Source organism: Manduca sexta, chromosome 9, assembly GCF_014839805.1.
Source record: "Manduca sexta isolate Smith_Timp_Sample1 chromosome 9, JHU_Msex_v1.0, whole genome shotgun sequence".
Lineage (NCBI taxonomy): Eukaryota > Metazoa > Arthropoda > Insecta > Lepidoptera > Sphingidae > Manduca > Manduca sexta.
The window spans coordinates 608336-628078 of NC_051123.1; the positions used below are offsets into that span (position 1 = coordinate 608336).

The following is a 19743-nucleotide window of genomic DNA, read 5'->3' on the forward strand; positions in this document are numbered from 1 at the left end:
TATTCGGTGAAAACGGCACAAGGCGCGCATGCCAATCGTTAGTGGGCTAATCAATCAGTGATGTTCTTAATGCGTCGGCGATCGCCGGACCCTTGGATTTATGCCTTTGCAGGACGAATACATAATTACCTCACGTTTATGAAGATCCGTCCTGTGATTCGCGCTGACGAAACTTCCACGTAATAACGCCGCTTGACCCATGAGAATGTAAGGGCTATGTTTGTCAAAATTTTACGAGTTTGACACTTTATAAATCTTGAAACTAAATTCAGATGTCAAGAGGAAAGTTTCGATAATGTACCCTAAAACTATCGGGGAGAGTTAAAGAATATTTGTCAACCACAAATAGTTGTCTCGTTAAAGAATCGAGCCTGCGGTCTCTAGTATCATAGCTGTCGAAGTCCACACGGCTCTGCTACATTCAAAAGGGCGGTGCCGCGAGAAACCTGCTGTTTATGTCACCAAGTCTTGCATTTTAACAATGCGTATTGCATCTTAGACGATTGTAGAATTATTCATGTGTTCGCGGAATGAAGTCACGGGCTCTGTAGATACAATCTTGTCGAATTGTTCAGACACATAGACGGAGATTGTTAAATTAAAGTGAAGAGCTTCTTGCTGTTATTTTCCGAATTTTGAGAAAATGCCAATCATAGGCGACTAAATTCAAAATCCGATCTCCCAAATAAATGGTAAACAAAAGTGTGCATTCGGTATTACCCGATTTATACGTTAATTAAAGGATTACATTTACTTGAACATTTTGAAACAAACCCTAAAAGAATAAACGTGACAAAAGCCTCATTCACAACTATCAGTTACTTGAATTAACAATAAATCGTTGGCAAATTATTGATTGCACTCTCCGAGATAGAGCAATAAAATTTAAATACCCTTATTGCCTATCAAAGACATTTTGGTCTTGTGAATTATTTTTTGCAAAACGTAGTACTTATACTGTCGTGCTAAGCGTAAAAGCGGTATGTCAGGGAAACTTTATTACAAGATAATCGAAGTTTTGTAAATATACTTTTATAGTTTTGTATGTAAAACTGAGACAGAGAAACCCTTTTTAGGTTTTTTAACAAGTCCTAAACAAGATACCGTTATTTAGGTAAGTTCATTGGATGGGTATTTTTTTAGGCTGTCTGACATAAACATCAAGATTTTAATTTTTTTGTACCGCTTTTGACCTTAGCACGGCAGTATAGCAAGCGAATTTTGCTTTCTAATTTTTTCTACATTGACCGATGCCAAAAATATATTTGTATTCTAGATTATGCACTGCGATTGTCCGAAGTTTTTTGTGTAGTCTTCTGTCTGCCAAATGTTGAATGTATTCTCTCGCCCTTGCTCAACTGGTGACGTCAGTGGGCCGTGGGGGACATTTTAATGTGACTACATGGTTTAAGTTGAATATATTGGCGTAGTATTATATACTGTCCCACTGCTGGGCACGGGCCTCCACTACTAATGAGAGGGATTGGGCTTTACTCCACCACGCTGGCCTAGTGCGGATTGGTAGAGTTCACGCATCCTCAATATTCCTATAGAGAACTTCTCAGGTATGTAGATTTCCTCACGGTGTTTTCTTTCACCGTTAAAGCAAGCGATAATTTACAAAGAACACACATATAATTTTTAGAAAAGTCAGAGGTGTGCGCCATTGGGTTCTGAACCTGCGAACATTCGTCTCGGCAGTACGTTCCACAACCAAAAAGGCTATCGATTGTTTTGAGTTGTATGTTTTTTAAATGTGTAAATAGTAATAATGATCAAAACCGCATTGTAATTGTGAAAGTATATAAAGTACTATTGCATATCGTAAGAGTTAGTTAACATGAAAAAAAAATGTGAGATCTACTGGCATAATTTTCTGGCAAAAATTCGGAGTCTAGAGTATGGGTCCTGTTCTTATGTGTGCTGTATTCTCTCAGATATATAGTTCCATGGAATTAAAACCACCTTTACTGTTAACAAAATGTCCGATAATTCAAACCAAATTGAAAATCATATTCGCTTCGTTGATTATAACTGAAAATGTTATTTCTCAAAACTGAGCCATAGCTTGCAATAATCCCGATGGGGCCACACTATAAAACGTTACATACATAATTTATGTATATATTCTTTTCACAACCAGCGGCTTGTTCAAATCTAAGTCGAAAAATTCAAGGCGCACCAAAACGTTGCTCGACAGTTACGAAAAACTAAATTCCAATTAATTATGCCTATCGCGCCGTGGCGTGACGCGTCGGGTGATGAAAAAAATTGTTGAAAACGGGTACAAATCTCATAGAAAAATATACTAAATGATGTAGTTAGTAATTATAGCGACAATATCTAATTGGAATCTATATTTACATATAAATCTGAAAGGTTTGTTTGTTTGAACGCGATCTCAGGAACTACTTAACCAATTTTGAATTTTTTTTTCACCAATAGAAAGCTACATTACTCCTCCTCTTTATCCCGGAAAAATATAAAGTGGGACTTTTATCCCGGAAAAAAATTTCACGCTGGCGTAGCCGCGAAAAAAGCTAGTTTAATACACACGAGTAAGTGCGAGATTTATAGACGATATATATACAATATGGTGTATGTAGGCAGCAAAATATGTGAGGACACGAGTTACCACTCCAGTTACCAGCAAATGCACTGGCTTCACTTCGCCATACATAAAAAAAATCGCTACCTGTCCACAAGGTTTCGTATAGTGATGCACCTTGACATAATCCTAAATTGATCGCCTAATTGATGTGGGCTGCGTGTCATCATCATTTCAGCTGGGAATCGTCCACTGCTGAACACAGGCCTCTGCCATGGAGCGCCATAGGGACCGGTTCTGGGCCGCCCTAATCCATCGGAGTCCGGCGACCCTCACCAGGTAATCAGTCCATCTCGTAGGGGGCCTGCCTATGCTGCGTGTATGGCTCAGCAATTAGAGGAAAGTCAACGCCGGATGAAACGCCTACGCCAATCCGTTAGCGAGTTGTGACGGATATGTTGGTTGTAAATTGTAATCCTTATCAACAATGTAAACTGTTCAAGTTCATTTGAATAAAAACAATATTTATGACTAATTATTAAATGCAAGTTAACTGACATGCTAGGCTAATAACATTAAATCTTATTTGTCTATTGAGAACTATTGAATAGTCAGTGACTTTTTATTACCCATGAAAATTTACAAAATCAAAACCCAATAAATGACTATATTGATTATAACTGACATAAAAACATATCTCTTCATCTCTATATTTGGTTATCTAACCAGCTGGCTTTAGTAATATCATGGTCTGTAGACCACAAGAATGCAAAACCTTATAACTGAGACTTGTGTAAAATGCATGTAAAACAAACCCTATTTTTGTAGAAGGCAACAGATATTCATAAAGAAAATTAATATAACAATATTTACATATCCTTTTATAATTATTTAATGTAAGAATATTATTATCAGCTCCTACAAAATTCTCCTCATGAATCATGTCAACGTATCTTTCAATCTTGTAAATACTTAATTCCGCGGTTTCATATTATTTGCTACTTGTAACTTTTGCTAGTTATTACTTTCTGGTACATTCATTTTGGATTATAATTATTATCCAGCAATCATTTCATGTCATAATATGAGCACAAATCATCATATCTTTAGTGTTTATAAAAAAAATCTAAACAATAAAAAAAATTAAATTCATGCTTCCATTTAATTCCATGAATACAAAATGCAATCCTTATACAAATCAGTCTACAAATAACACATAAATAATAACAACACTGGAAATCTAAACTTATTTTATTAGTGTCATTTACATTTTACTTTGCATTTCTTCACATATTGCATGTTACATCACTTATTTTTCACTTTGTGTATAACTGGCAAAAATTTCGGCAGTGATAGTTGTTGGTAATTGAAATAGAGAAAGAATAACAGGAAATGTGAACACGAGTACACAGAAATGAGCAGCGGGAACAGGTCTGGGTACTTCGCTGGTGGTTCGATGTACACAGCAGCAAATGCCAACCATATCATACACACTACGGAGAAAAAGAAATTCGCACTAAGGAGATTTAGTAACACAGAGTTCTCCGTTTTACTAGGGAACACCACTTTATATACCCTGTTGGCATTGAAGAAAGAGAACGTACTGCTTGTCGGTTGGGCTAATTTCAAACAAATACTGTAAAAGGATATGTAGATCACATTAGTGGCTATGTACGGTATAATAAGTCCGTCTTTAATGAACAACGGTAACATACTAAAGTTTGACACTAGCAGGAACCAGAAACACATAAACGGGTCCTGCGGTAAATGTGCCGCTACTGGAATGGCAACTAGAAGTATTGTCTTCTCGTGCACTTGGAATGAAAACAGAAAGAAGGCTAACGACACGTTAATTACAGACAATAGGAACTTTTTCTTATTAATTCGCATGAAGAGATCAAGACAAGATGGCAACACAGCTAAGCTCGTTGTTACCAAGCACACTCTCACCATCTCCTCATTTGTGAAAACACTTTTAATCTTAATGAATACATTAATAAAGCACCAAATATTGGAGACTTTGTCTTCAAATACTCCCCTCTTTACTGGGAATAGCCTGTGTACTACATGCATGATATTATCCCATGATCCGGAAAAGGGATACCAGATTATTATAAAAGTGGACACTACGGCCACAGCTAACTTATTAAAGTTGTGTACTACATATGAAATCTTGCCTCTATTTGGCACACCAATGAAACACTTTCTTAATAAATAGAAGAAAAATGGCAGAGCGTGATAAAGTTCCATCTGTTTGTAATTTAAAGCAAGAACAAAGAATATGGTGGCAAGCACATCATTCTCTATGGCCACTACGAAGAAAGTAGACCAAAGAAATAGACCCAGCGATACACAATTGTACTGAAAGTGACCATGGTCTATTAGTATGAGGCCTGGGTACAACAAGAACAATACAGTTGACAGATCCGTTCTTTTGAACACGCTCTTCTGTTCTTTAACCTTCACTCGCTCTAGGTCTATGCATATACACAACACTGCAGTCACGAAAAAGTACACGTCACTCAGAAACACCGTCCACCGCATGAACATCTTGTGCGACTCGTTCTCATAACCTCTCGACGCGAACAACCGCACCGACTCTGGGTCTAGCCAGTCCGCCACCAGCCCCATCAGTAAACTGTGGTACGCAGTCAGCGGGGGATAGTCTAACCCCCAATATTCAAGGTCGTTTTGCGTGGTGTTCTGGTACCACGACGTCGCCGGCGTGTGCACTGTGATCTCCTGCCAATGTCTCTGCGCCTCATAATCACCGTACATCGGAGGCTTTTTATAACCAGAATAAGGGTACGCCGCCACACACCACCGCACAAGTAGCGCTAACATCAAACCCGGCAATAACACGTCTTTCGTCACCATAAATCTATCCGGGTCCGACTTTTTAGTCATTATGTAAACCTAAACAACTTTTCAGTTATCTATATTTATTCAAATAAAATTTCCTATGAAAAGCTACGCGGCGAAAAGTCAATAGAAAAATTTGACAGATTGTACTTACGACGTGAACGGCGTCCAATTCCTTGGTCAGCTTTTCCTTCAAATATTCCTCCGTATACACCATATTCGTTAGTAAAAATCCATACAACGCGTAGTAAAACTCCGACACAACACACAGAAATTAAATTACACCTCTCACTAGAATTTACTACGGCCAGAAACGGGTTTCATCCACACAATTATTGGACTTTTTTCGAAAGTGAGAAAACGAGAAGTCGAGAAAGCGGATCACGAAAGTGAAATTGCGGTCGTCTAGCTCACGAATTTCACGCCGGATGATGTTCCGCTCTATGTAATCCGACCAATTTGGATAATATGCAATTTTGTCGGTCAAAGTTGAGCGATTGAATGGTTACAGAATTTGGTAGGATTGCCATGACCTTGACCGATCAGTTGATTCGAATCAACTCACTCGTTCTTTGAAGACCGGGCTTCTAATCGGTCAGTGTAATCGGTCTTCATAATGTTATTTACTCTGTTACGACTTCAATGATGTCAACCCAAGAAATATTTTTTTGTTATGTACTTATTTATGTAATTTAATTTCTCCTTCACTAAAAATATTTTAACGACTTTCCTCTGTGGTCTTTTCACAAAAATAAATGTAGTTTTTTATTTCTTCACCTAATAAAAATATTTCCGATGTCATTAAGTCATTACACCAGTATTGGTCAGATTCATATCTTGTAATAATACTGAAAATTAAATACTCTTTGGACCTAAGTATGTACTAAAAGCTAATTCTCTTTACTAAAAGCATTATTTAAAATATTTTAAGACTAAAAAGTGATTTTAATTTTGAAATGTCATAGTTGAAATATCAACAATTTCATTTAAAATCTTAAAAATGAAAATGGAAGGAGAAACGACCCAATTAAAAAGTAATTTTACTGAATGGCGTTTTAGTCAATATCCGAAGTATATTTTACTTCCTATTGATGAAAATCATGACCAAATCCGTTCGAATGTAAAAAATGCTGTATTTTCAGAGGTAGGTAGGTATTCATCAAATCTTATTATGTATTTTTATAGCTACAGACAGTTTCATAAAGTGTTGTCCTAGGTGACTCCCCGTCCTTTAGAGCGCAACCTTCGCTTGGTGTGCTCCTCAGACGATGCCCTATCAACAATATTGGACATGGATCCAGAGATAGCCAACAGGGAAGAGTTTATAGATTTTATAGCCGGAAAGAAGCTACCATACGGAGCATTGCCCGTTGCACATCGGTATTACATATACTTTGATTGTTTGATTTTCTGCTTGTACTAAACTCTACTTGTAACTGCCTTCTTGTACTAAATCAGTACTAGACCATAACTTCTCCAACAAAGTTGTGTTGTTTGGTAATTGTTTCATAGTAGAGATATTAAGCATTCAATTAAGAGTGCCTTTAAAAAATAAATAGCAATATAGCTAATGAGAAGAATTGAAAGATTCTAGTAACCTTAATCGAGTTGGTGTTCCATTGAGCTTAACTCGTAACTTCGATTCCTTGGGTATGAAGACAATATTTTATTCCTTAAAGTTGAAGAATATAACATACTTCAAAAGCCGAAATGAACGGAATATCACATTAAAATTGTAATGGATATATTGCTATTAAAATATAATACTTTGATCCACAGGTATGGTGGTCATCAATATGGACTGTGGGTAGGACAATTAGGAGATGGAAGAGCTCATATCCTTGGCGAATATGTGAATAGGTAAAAAAAATCTTAGAAGAGGCTGATTTAACTGTTCATTATTGCACGTGGGATGGTGTCCAGTATCATTGGACGAGGGATGATTACTTTTTTTTTTTACGCGAAAAAATTCCCTTATTACTACCGCCCAGTCTTCACGGGGGGTGACTGAGCGGTTATGTTGGGGTAACCGTTGCCTTACGACCCGACAATTGAAGCGGCCCGGGACCCTCGGGCGGTGGTTGGGCCGAGTCCCTAACCAATGAACCTAACCTAAGTCCCTACACAACGGCCTACCAACTAAAACTCCGCGTTGACCCTCTTCGGCGCATAAGGAACGACTGCGGGCTTCCTCGAGACAGCAGGTCCGAGTCTTCGTCCGCGGCCGTCCCTGCGCGGTGCCGCCTTGCGGCTCGTCTCCTAAATATTTGGGGGCTCCTAAGCCCCTGCGCACCGAAGGACGCTCTCAGCGTCAACGGCAGCATGAGGTCAACGCCACACTGCCGTCCATCCCGGGGGTCAACCGAAAAATTTGCAAGAAATGCACAAAAATGCGCTAGGGCGGACAGCCCCCTGCTGCCCGCCGACGACCCCCTTCGTGGCCCCTATTAGTCGCCTCTTACGACAGGCAGGGGTTTACCGTGGTGATATTCTCCAAACGCCCCCATTCCACAGGTCGGGTTCATTAACCCTTGCCAGTCTATACGATAATGTCGGCCTGGCTTGGAAATATAATCCATTGATTACACTATGGTTTACCACTATGTCGATATGGTTTGTTTATTAAGGCGTGGAGAGAGATGGCAGATCCAGCTGAAGGGTTCCGGGCAAACGCCGTACTCGCGCGTGCACGATGGTCGAGCAGTCCTTAGGTCGGTTATCCGGGAGATGATCGCCAGTGAGGCGTGTCACTTTCTTGGTATACCGACTACTAGAGCCGCTGGGGTTGTTGGTAAAATAATATTTCCTAGAACATTGTTGCTTATTGGCATGTATATAACACAATACTAGTATTATATCACGTAAAAAACTTATTTTAGGCTAACTATTTTTGAATATTACTTTAATGCTATTTGTGAATAGATCATTTTAACACAAAGTGGCATAGTGCCCAGTATCTGATTAGCTATCTCCTTTATATTTTTCTAACTGACCAGCATTTTTCGTATCTATTATCATAGTTCCTTCATCCACATAATCTATTTAGTTAAAAGACGTAGTTCGTTACTAGGTTTAAGTATTCATCTAACGCAATTTTGTCAGTAAGCGACGAGGCAGTAATACGTGACATCTACTACACCGGCTGTCCTCGGCGGGAACACGCCGCTGTCATTTTACGTGTGTCCCCGAGCTGGTTCCGATTCGGATCTTTGGAGATCTTGTCGAGGTCTAGCGAAGTGCCTGTGCTGAGGCAACTCGCGGATTTTATAATTAAGGTAATTTGTATGGACTGAAGATCTCTACATCAACTTTATTGCATTATCATACGTATACATTACTAATACTTAAAACATAATGGAACGCTTATATCCCACAGTAGCAGGCAAAGACAGATTTCCACTTAGTTTAATTTTGACATACTAACTTCGTTTTAACTACTTTCATGAAAGCAATAACATAATATTACAATTAATAGAGGTTTTCAGGAACATTTTCCAGATATACATTTATCTGACGAAAATCGTTTCATCAGGTTATTCTCTGAAGTCGCTCACAGAACCTTGGATCTGGTAGCTAAATGGCAAGGTATATTACTCTTTAGTGTTTCACCATTTATCAAAAAAATATGTTACCAATAAATTGTCGATGTAAAACTTTCTCACCAGGTCTAGGCTTTGCCCATGGTCTATTAAACACGGATAACATGAGCATGCTTGGCTTCACGCTGGATTACGGCCCGTTCGGCTTTGTGGACTCATATGATGGGGGCTATGTGGCCAACTGCTCTGATGGAGAAGGAAGATACGCTTTAGCAAAGCAACCTGATGTGAGATGATACTTTACAAAACTTATTAAATAAATTATGGATAGATCGGTATTTCAGAAAATGCCACTTACTTCGCAAAACACTTCTTTAAAACTTAGTCCTAGGTATTCTTATTGTGTATCGGTTTTACGAAAGTTCTTTAAAGTCAGATCTTATATTTAAGGTGGTCGTATGGAATATAGGCCAGCTGGCGAATGCCATCAAACCGCTCCTAACATCGTCGCAGCAAGTCCACATGTCGCATATCCAGAAGACCCTTGACACATACTGCAAGAACAAGATATTGTTAGTATTGAATGCAAACTAATATTAGGATTTTCTAGATCCAATGCAGTAGAGAACGAATAACTAGTCCAGCCTTCATGTATTGTTTTTCAAAAAACTGAAGGCTCTTATCTTACCAAGGAGCTATTTTGTGAGTGTTTTAAATTGTGCGACACCAGTTTACTCGAAAGCTAACTTTTATTACCGGCTCTTGAATGATGCTTAATTTATTTAGGGAGACGTTTCTAATGAAGATAGGTTTGAAAGAAGAACGGTGGGGCGACGAGCAGTTGATCGAAAAGTTATTGGATATGATGCAGCAAACTGGTGCAGATTTCACAGCTACGTTCAGACAACTTGCTGAGGTAACATTAATTTAATCAGATAAATTACATGTCAATATAAAATTGATATTTAAAGATATGAATTTTTAGAGCTGAGTGCGAAAAACATCTTTCTACTTACCTTGTTATCTTGAAATATTTCGTCTAAAGAAATTATATAACTTTTTATTTGGGAATTATATTATTTCAAAAGCCGATTCTCTTCCATTTTTAATTTATTTTATTTTTGCTTTGTCAGTTGGAACCTTGCGAAATGGTAAGTGAGGTGAAGTTGTCCGAAAAATGGTCCCTGAAGCGACTATCGTCCCATTCTTCGTGGGGTTGTTGGCTTGATCAGTACCGCGAGAGATTGGACAAAGAGGCTGGTAAGTGTAAAATAATATGTTCTGTAATAAACGAAAGATTGATCGAATATGAGGCAATGTATTCTTAATATAATCAGCCGAGATTTAGGTTCTTTATATGAAGTTTATTCCTATTTACATTGGTAAATAGCTTATGCTTGTTCATAAAATGATGGTTCCACCAAGCAAATCTATAATCTATAGCTCCATACAGACCACCACCTTAATTTAGCAACATATGTTTTAGTAGACACAAATATTTTATACCACAAGTTCAATTTATCTATAATTAATCATTGGAAAATGTATATAGAATTTTTTTGTAAGATAATAAATATATAAATATTGTATTAACAGTGGACGCAAGTTCACTAGGAGTATTCGAAGACGAGCGCCGCAGACGCATGCTTAGCGTGAATCCGGTGTATGTGCCGCGGAACTGGCTTCTGCACGAGGCCATCGCTGATGCTGAGAAGGATGATTTTCAGAAAGTTTGTATCTACTGTACTTAAATATACATAATATAATTTCTATGTTAGATGGTTCATTGAAATTTTGAATAATAAAATCCACAAAAAAGAGATACAATAATATTATTAATATACATTAACAATGTCTTTAAATTGCATTACACATGATTACGTTAATATATTATTTTACTGCATAAAAAGTTAAAATACAAATTTATTATTATTATTAATTCCACGCTCTTCTGTTAAGACAAGTACTTATTGAATCAACAGACTAATCAAAAACAAATTATTTTTAGGTGCGGTTCCTTTTGGAAGTACTCCGTCATCCTTACGACGTGCAACCGGAAGCAGAGCTACAAGGGTTTTCCGCACAACCACCTCAGTGGGCTTATGCTCTCAAAATCAGTTGCTCGAGCTAAATAATTTCTTGTTATTTGCCAATATTTATTAAATTAAAGGTTCGTGTTTACTAGTTTCATGCTTATTGAATTAGCCTTCTGCATTGTATTAAATACATATTAGGCGCTATATACTATCAAACTTTATACATACACTTACTCACGCCTTTTATGCAAGATTATTCAATATCTGGGTTTTATCCCCAAAAAGAAACATTATATTATCAAAACTAGTTTATCCACTTTTGCCATATAAATATTCCGTCCCATAAAAGTCGAGCCTATAGTTTTATGGCTAAGATCATGGTATCTAGGTATTGCTAAGAATTTTCAAGTTATCATCGCCAGTCGGTGTACCAATAATGTACAAGATAGATTGATACATAATCTGTGGAAAAAACTCTCGTCCCATGACAGTGACATGACAGACAGCACTTCACAATTTGTCAGTGAAAAATGATCCGTATCATCTGTATCAACCTCTAAACAAATAAATATTTCATACAATTTCGTCAGAATTGTAATAGAAATCGGTATCTAGGTGATTCATAAGCGTCAGCACTTTTTACTACTACATATTTTAAATCAATAGTATGCTATGTTATAAGATAAAGCGCTTTTGATATGAGGCGCGCATTCACCGAAATCAGTGCGCGTTTACATACGGCCGGCATGAAACTCTTCACGGATTTCAAGGAGTGGAGGTTTGAGGATCCGCCTAGCTATGCAGAGTTACCGATAGACGATAATCCAGAATATATGGTGCCGGTTGCGGTGAAAAATGCCGTATTTTCTAAGGTAGGTGCAATGTTCGATTCAATACACTCACAATACATAAATATTATAGGTGTTTTATGCAATGGATCTTCCTTGTTCTAAGTGCTAGTGCATGTGTGATGATTATATTAAGTACTTCTTATAATTGAATAATATCAGTCCTGTATTATATACTGTCCTACTGCTGGGCACGGGCGTCTACTACTGAGAGGGATTAGTCCTGAATCCACCACGCTGGTGAGTGCGGATTGGCGGATTTTACAGACCTTCGAAATTCTTATAGTGAACTTCTCAGGTACACAGGTTGCCTCATAAAGTTCTTTTGATTAATATTATTAACTGGTTGGCGGTTGCGACTAAGAATATGTGAGCGAAACCGTTTTCCTATCCAGTAATTTTTTCACCGTTAATGAAAGTAATAATTCACTAAGATAACTCTCTCAACTTTAGAAAGGCTGAGGTATGTGTTATTGTGCTTTGAACCTGTAGACCTTCATATTGGCAGTCCGTTCCATTCCTAAACTAGGCTCTCCACATTTTTACTAATATTGTAAATTGTAAAAAAAGAGTATTTCTATACATATAGAACATACTTTGCATTTATATATATGCTAGTTTTTATTCTGGAACAATACACAATGGAACTAGTGGGAATCATAATTTTGCGAGGATGGAGCAAACAATATGGTATATAAGAAGTAAATTAATGAGAAACTTAATTTTCATCAGGTGCCTCCTGAACCAATGGTTGGTAACACATTGCTGGTATGTTCATCTCACGATGCGCTCACAGACCTCCTAGAATTGGATCCAATAGTGGCTGAAAGTGAGGAGTTCCTTAATTTTATGAATGGAAAATACTTACCCAATGGCAGTTTGACTGTTTCACACAGGTGATAATGGTATTTAATTTTTTATAAAAAAATTATGACTTAACATATTTTTCTGCAAGTCAGTAAGGTGCAAATTAGTTTGCACTCTTATTGCTTAATGCACAATATGGTATAAATTTTGAACTTTAGACTTTAAATACATGAGGACCTTTGACCACCAGTGGTAATGATTTTAATACTTATAATTTAGAACAAGTAAAAAATAGTAAATTGTTAGCCAATTTGCATGCTGATAATGAAATGAATGCAATGATATGAGTATTGTTTTCAGATATGGAGGGTATCAATTTGGCTATTGGGCTGACCAGCTTGGAGACGGCAGAGCTCATATCCTTGGTGAATATAAAAATAGGTGATTGTTCCATATTATTAATATTTATAAATTTATTATTTAACAATAATATAGATTAAAACAATGAATTTGTATAATACGCAGGATATTGCAAAAAGAAAGTAATTTTTCTCACTTGCTGGCACTAAAATTAGATAACTTCTCGTAGGCAATGGCTTGGCTGTGCATCTGGCATTGCTTTAGTCCATGGGTAGTGGAGTTAGTCCATGCTGCCTGATGATCAGGCAGACTGCTTGCTGGATTGCCTACTAAGGCAATAAAAAAAATCCAATAAATCAGGGTATAATACTTGTCACAACATAGGGATTGAGTACACTTCAATCCACTAACTTCTTAGGAGACAGTACCACTATTATCACTTCTAACTATAAGCAGGCTTAGAGGTGACAAACATGCCAACCGTCCATGACCTCGTGCTTGCAAGGGGTACAAATCATCACCCTACTTTGGCAATCTGGTAAAAGGTTTCACAAAGATCTACCGTCTAAAACCTCGCTTTAATAACGCACTCAACTCATTACTTCATTACCCATAACTATTAACTACGTTTTAGCAAAGGTGAGCTATGGCAGGTGCAGCTGAAAGGCTCAGGGTTGACCCCATACTCACGGTTTGGGGATGGCCGGGCTGTCTTGCGTTCAAGTATCAGGGAGATGATTGGATCAGAGGCCGCGTATTATCTAGGCATACCGACCACGCGGGCCGCCGCTATTGTTGGTAAGACTTTAGATGTACTAATGTTATAAAGAGGAAAGTTTGTAGGTGTGTGGGGGCTAATCTTTGGAACTACAGAACCGATTTGAAAAATTATTTTATGAATAGGAAGCTACATTATTCCTGAGTGCTACAGGCCACTTTAAACCCTGTAAAATCTTGAGAAAGTCAAAATGTCTCTATATAATTATTTCCTTAAGGTTATAGCTTAAGGTCCATTTTCATACATTTTGTTTCACCTTTAATCTGGGTAACTAAACAAGTATTGGCAAGTAAAGAATTTAAATTCACGTCTAGTTAGTGATTAGTTCTCGCAGTTGAAAGAAAAACGTAAAATAATTAATAATCATGGATATTTCTGCCTTTAAAATTTCGTCATATTAAATTTTAAAGGCCGAAATATCCATGATTATTCTTTACTTGCCAATACTTGTTTAGTTACCCAGATTAAAGGTGAAACAAAATGTATGAAAATGGACCTTGAGGTATCGCCTTAATTGAAACTACATTTATATTACTTTAAACCCACAGTAAGCGATGAGCACAAAGTGTTACGTGACAAATCCTACTGCGGTCGGATGGGGCCGGAACGCACCGCCATCGTAGCCCGGCTGGCGCCCGCCTGGTACCGGCTCGGCTCCTTCGAGATACTGCACAAGAGGAAAGAGCCAGAACTGATGAAGAAGTTAATGGACCATATTATCAAGGTGAGTGCCTTTTGAAAATGGGGTATATAAGCAAATGTTTGGATGGTATATTATGATACTATCGCGGACTTGATGAGGTAGCAGGTATTGGGCTGGTTGTGGAATTCTGATAAGCTGTTACCTTGATTATGTCTTCATGGTAACATGCGACTCAAACTGCAGGCTTTAGTCCGGCTTAAACCTAAAAGCTTAGACAAATTATACAAAGCGTGTGTAGGGTGTCCTTGATACGTCATTAAACTGGAAAACCTGTACTAATGAGGAGTTTCTTCACTTTGCTGGTTAACATTTAATACAATTCACATTCGAATTTTTCTTAAGAACTCAGACATGCAGGTTTCCTCATTACCATCCTCATAACATAAAATTTACACAATAATCCGATTTTATTGCAGCATCACTTCCCAGAGATCGACGCGTTGGATGAAGGAGATAAATACGTGAAGTTCTTCTCCGAAGTGGCGCACAGGAATCTCGACATGGTCGCTACGTGGCAAGGTTCATTTGTTTCTGCCTACGTTTTTTTTTTTGCATGATATAATAACTGCAAATTGACTATAAAGGGAGCATACATTGTGACCTGGATAAGTAAATAAAAAAATCTACATGCATTTTAAATAAATGCAATCTCACGTATATCATTAGAGCTGCAATGCTGTCAGTGCGTTTCTAATCACAACCGGCCGTTTCAAATCCCAATTTAGATCTTTGCTCATGTCACAAAACACAATCGTTGTGATTGTCCCATTTTCACGATGGATGGAAAGTGTCGATCGTTAATTCTTCCGCCCAGCTTTTGACTACAACTTTAACCGATTTATTGTGGTTTCTGGTTAATACATCATTTACACAGCTGCATATATATATAGGAACATTTCAAAAGTAGCTGACCTAAACGTAAAATTGTATAATTTACACACAGGATTTGGCTTCGTACACGGCGTGTTGAACACAGATAACATAAGCGTGTTCGGGCTGACCATAGACTACGGCCCGTACGGGTTCATGGATCGCTTCTCGACGTACTACGTGCCGAACACTTCCGACGACTTGGGTCGGTACGCTTATAACAAGCAACCTGATGTAAGTATTTCATTGTAGTTAAAATATAAATTACGTTACTAGGTGTTGCTAGCGGCTTCGCCTAATCGCAGTAGCGATGCGCAACTTAATCAATTGATAATTTGAACCCATAATTAAAACACACACTTGCACGCACACGCACTATAAAATTGCGCCATTGAGGTAGTAAAAACAATCATCTCTTAAAATTACGTTATTAAGCTCAGTTATAAAATTTTCATGTTTCAGATAGTTCTGTGGAATTTAGGGAAGTTCTTCGAAGCGATAAGCCCAATTTTAACAGAAGATCAGATACAGAGAATAAATGAAATACAAAGCACTTTGAAAGAATACGTCACCACCAAAATTTTGTACGTATTCTATAAATGTCGATAGATACAGTCACAAAAGTATTGAACAAATTAAATTCTGTTAAAATGTTTCTGCACATTAACTTATTTCTTGTTCTTTATTTAAAGTGAGTAATAGCTTGAAGTTTATATTAGTGATGAAAAGACGATTATCCATACGGACACAAAAGTATAAAGCGATTTGGAATTTTGCATTTGTTCAACTACATTTGTGGCTGACTGTACAAGCAGTGGCTTGTCAGATGAGCAACAGTTGCTTTTAAATAGTACATATTAATATTGTATGCCACACATCAATGACTCAGGTATTAGCCTGCAATCTGAAAATTGTTATTTAAGACTTGGTTAGCAACATTTTATTGATTTTAATTCAAATATGAATACATAAAGTTAGTTTGTAATGTGTGATCCAACCTCTTTTGTCTCTATTCACCCCCTTGACCGTTATTCATAATTTTAACATACACAATAAAAAAATAGTTAAATAACACATTGACTGCTACCACAGGCAATGCAGTATGATACTTGTTTGTCCAACCAAGTCAAGTAAACATTCCCCATTTTTATAGATTGTTTTTTTTCTGTATTAGTTACATTAATACATAAATAATTTGTGTTATTAATACAGAATGGTCTCCGACTCTCTATTATGAGTTAGTTAGCGTCGGAAAATATTGACCACGTTGGCGGTCAATGTGTTAAATTTTAACGTTTTCAGAAAAACCCACCTGATGAAGTTTGGTCTTTCCGAGGTACGGGAAGGCGATGACAAGTTCGTGGAGGAGTTCCATTCAATGCTGGAACGCACCATGGCCGACTACACCACCACCTTCAGGCAACTCGCCGAGGTACCTATATACTGAATGAATCCCTCCTAGCCGAATTTCGACCACGGCGGCCAATCTCAACGGAGATCAGCCAGATACGCAGGAGATATTATAGTGCACAAGTGTGTGCGCAATACACAAGCACTCTCTGTTCCTTCACTCTCATAGTTCGGTGAGACGGCAATCCGACATGACCGGAGAGGGATCAGGTCCAGGACCAACGGCTTTACGTGCTTTCCGAGGCACGGGGGTATCATACCCACTTCCAGACTCAGAGCTGCGACTGAGTAATTTTTAAGATGGAAAAACCCAGTCACAATTATTTGTGGCTCGACCCGGGATTCGAATCTAGGACCTGGGCGCGGCAGTCGTACTTGTACCGCGTACACTTACAACTACGCCACTGAGGCAGTCAACGTATATACTACCTAACTGCGGGGTAACTTGTGAAATTCTTTTAGTGTTAGTTTATATATGCATGGTATGGTGACCCCACTGCTCCTGATGGTAAGTGGAATGGGATCCAATAGAATGTCGACTGACGAGAGATGATTACCCCTCGACAGTCGACACAATTATGCCGGCCTGTTAGAACTGGATATACACAGGCTGATCCCGGAACGCGACACTTACGTGGGCCACTATGGCGCGTTTTAACACCTTGTGTACGGTGGTCGCTATCCGGGCGGATATAAAATACTTATATCCTATCACCAGCAAGCTTTAAGTTAGATTTAAATAGTTACTAGGTAGGTCTCGTGTGCGAGAGACTGTCTGGATAGGTACCACCGCAATGTCTATTTCTGCCGCCAAGCAGCAGTGGGCGTGCACTGTTATGTTCCATTTTGAAGAACAACGTAGCCAGCGTAATTAATTACTGGACATTATGAGACTTAACATCTTGATGTCACAGTATGATGAACGGAGTGGAATGCCGGGCGGTGATTTATAATGAAGTCCTTGATGTTATTATTGTTATTTGCGTTCGTCTCGCTTAATATCAAACGTTCGGCTAGCTCGTTTCATAATTTATATTACAAAATTACATACATGTTTCTCAGGTAGAACCATCCGCCATGACTGATGCTGCGGCTTTGGATTCGAAATGGTCGCTGAAGAAATTACCGGAATCGTCGAACTGGACAGAGTGGGTGAAGAAATATACCGCCAGGCTAGAAGAGGAACATGGTAGGTAAAAATACTCAATAATATTAGACTAATGATGGAAGCTGAGTATATACTTTTACTATGAATTTAAATATATTATGATTTATTTCTAAGTGTAGTCTGGCATTCTAGTAAGAAGGTCATGTGAAGTTAATGATTGCCCATACATAGCTAATGAATTATTTCGGATGCGTTAGTGACCTCAAGGCAAGAAATGACAATGAGGCTTGCCCCATCGTCATTCTTGTGTGTATGGCTGCGAAAATCCACATTTAAATATTTCTACATTAAATATTCTCTGTCTGACATAGACCGACTATTTTTTACTCGTCAAATTAAAACTTTTGTGTAACTCAACAATATTCATAAACTGAGACTACATAAATTAAAATCTCTTAACTTGCAGTGACAGAAGAAATAAGGATCAAGCGAATGTCGAAAGTGAACCCTGTGTATGTGCCCAGGAACTGGATGATGCAGGAAGCTATTACGGAGGCGGATGAACTAAGCTTTACTAAGGTAATATACTACAAATTGGACATCTGACCGTACTCTCAGTACATATTGAGTATAGAAAAATAATCGCAAGTCACACACAATGCTTTATGAATAATGATTTCTTATGTTTATACGCATTTTGAATGTAGCCAGTGTGTGTAGGACATAATAAGACTCACCAACTCATGTCTCAGGATGACAAGCGCAGTGGAATACCAAACAATACTTTGTAATTCAACGTGTTGGATGGTGTTTCTACTGTTTATGGGTGGTCATATATTAGCATTCCATTCTGTGTACTGCAGTATGTTATCTTACTAGTCCTGTTACCCTTTAAAAATAATAACTTCGTCCCTTGTGATTAATGTTTGTATTAAATATATTGAATTTATAGATACTAACTTAAAAGTCTAATGCGTGTTACGGACAATAATCGATTTTAATTCTCTTATACGAAGCTTTTACTTGCTGCTTCGACCACGTCTAAGTTTTTTCGGAATAAAAGTCCCGTTAAATATTTTTCCGGAATAAAAGTAACCTATATCCTTTCAAGGATCCCAAACTACCTCCATACCAAATGTCCTCGAAGTCCCATGAGGTAGTTGTTGAGTAATTATTGTTTGGAGACACAGACTCTGCAGGGGGAGTTTATTTTATATCACAATTTAATTTTTTATTTCTTCCACCAGGTCAGATTCCTAATGGAGCTCTTAAAGAAGCCTTACGAAGTTAACGAGGAGGCTGAGAAGCTGGGATATTCGTCAGAACCTCCGTCTTGGTCGTACGGAATCAAGATCAGTTGCTCTAGTTAAATTGTATATTCTTTAATTGTATACTGTGTTATTGGTTATGGAGTTATGCAGGGGTTAATCTTGATGTTGTAGTGTATTTAAATCTTGTAGAAAAAATGTAAATCTATCTATTTATCAATGTTTGTTTTTGTTATAATTAATGTAACTACTTTTTCTGCTATTACACGAGTTGTAATTGTGTAGGTTGTGAAAGCAAGGAATGAATGAATGAATGTAGGCTCCAAAAGTAGTTATTTAGTAAGAAGATACATATTGTTTTACATTTTTAGTATAAGGTTGATGACTAAGTTTATGTTGTAATAATGAAAAATTATGAATTTAATTAAAAGTGGCTAATTTTGGTGGTATCAGAGCTGATTTAGCGAGCGTAACGTGTGATTTAGTACATAAGATATTATAATCGTCGTAATTTTTGTTATATTATTTTTACACATTTTATTTTTATATGAATAAATTTTTATTTCTACTCTTTTGTGTTATTTTTTCACAAATCACTAGTGATTT

At 37.6% G+C, this 19743-nt stretch overlaps 3 protein-coding genes across 3 annotated transcripts; 2 read left to right on the forward strand and 1 right to left on the reverse strand.

Moving 5' to 3' along the window:
- Positions 1-3696: 3696 nt before the first annotated feature.
- Positions 3697-5556, reverse strand: LOC115455699 (dolichyl pyrophosphate Man9GlcNAc2 alpha-1,3-glucosyltransferase). Its single transcript, XM_030184366.2, has one exon. The coding sequence runs from the start codon at positions 5453-5455 to the stop codon at positions 3854-3856; it is 1602 nt and encodes a 533-aa protein (XP_030040226.1). The 5' UTR covers positions 5456-5556; the 3' UTR covers positions 3697-3853.
- A 599-nt stretch (positions 5557-6155) lies between these two features.
- LOC115455688 (protein adenylyltransferase SelO) lies at positions 6156-11130 on the forward strand. The gene is made up of 12 exons (XM_030184353.2): positions 6156-6554; positions 6627-6790; positions 7190-7270; positions 8038-8201; positions 8513-8685; positions 8896-8995; positions 9076-9236; positions 9400-9521; positions 9736-9865; positions 10083-10209; positions 10546-10679; positions 10958-11130. Exons 1-12 carry the CDS (start codon positions 6411-6413, stop codon positions 11078-11080), a joined length of 1623 nt encoding a protein of 540 aa, XP_030040213.1. The 5' UTR covers positions 6156-6410; the 3' UTR covers positions 11081-11130.
- A 356-nt stretch (positions 11131-11486) lies between these two features.
- LOC115455687 (protein adenylyltransferase SelO) lies at positions 11487-19707 on the forward strand. Its single transcript, XM_030184351.2, has 12 exons — positions 11487-11857; positions 12566-12729; positions 13001-13081; positions 13635-13798; positions 14327-14502; positions 14898-15000; positions 15425-15585; positions 15814-15935; positions 16654-16783; positions 17824-17950; positions 18336-18448; positions 19117-19707. Exons 1-12 carry the CDS (start codon positions 11684-11686, stop codon positions 19237-19239), a joined length of 1638 nt encoding a protein of 545 aa, XP_030040211.2. The 5' UTR covers positions 11487-11683; the 3' UTR covers positions 19240-19707.
- Positions 19708-19743: the final 36 nt, after the last annotated feature.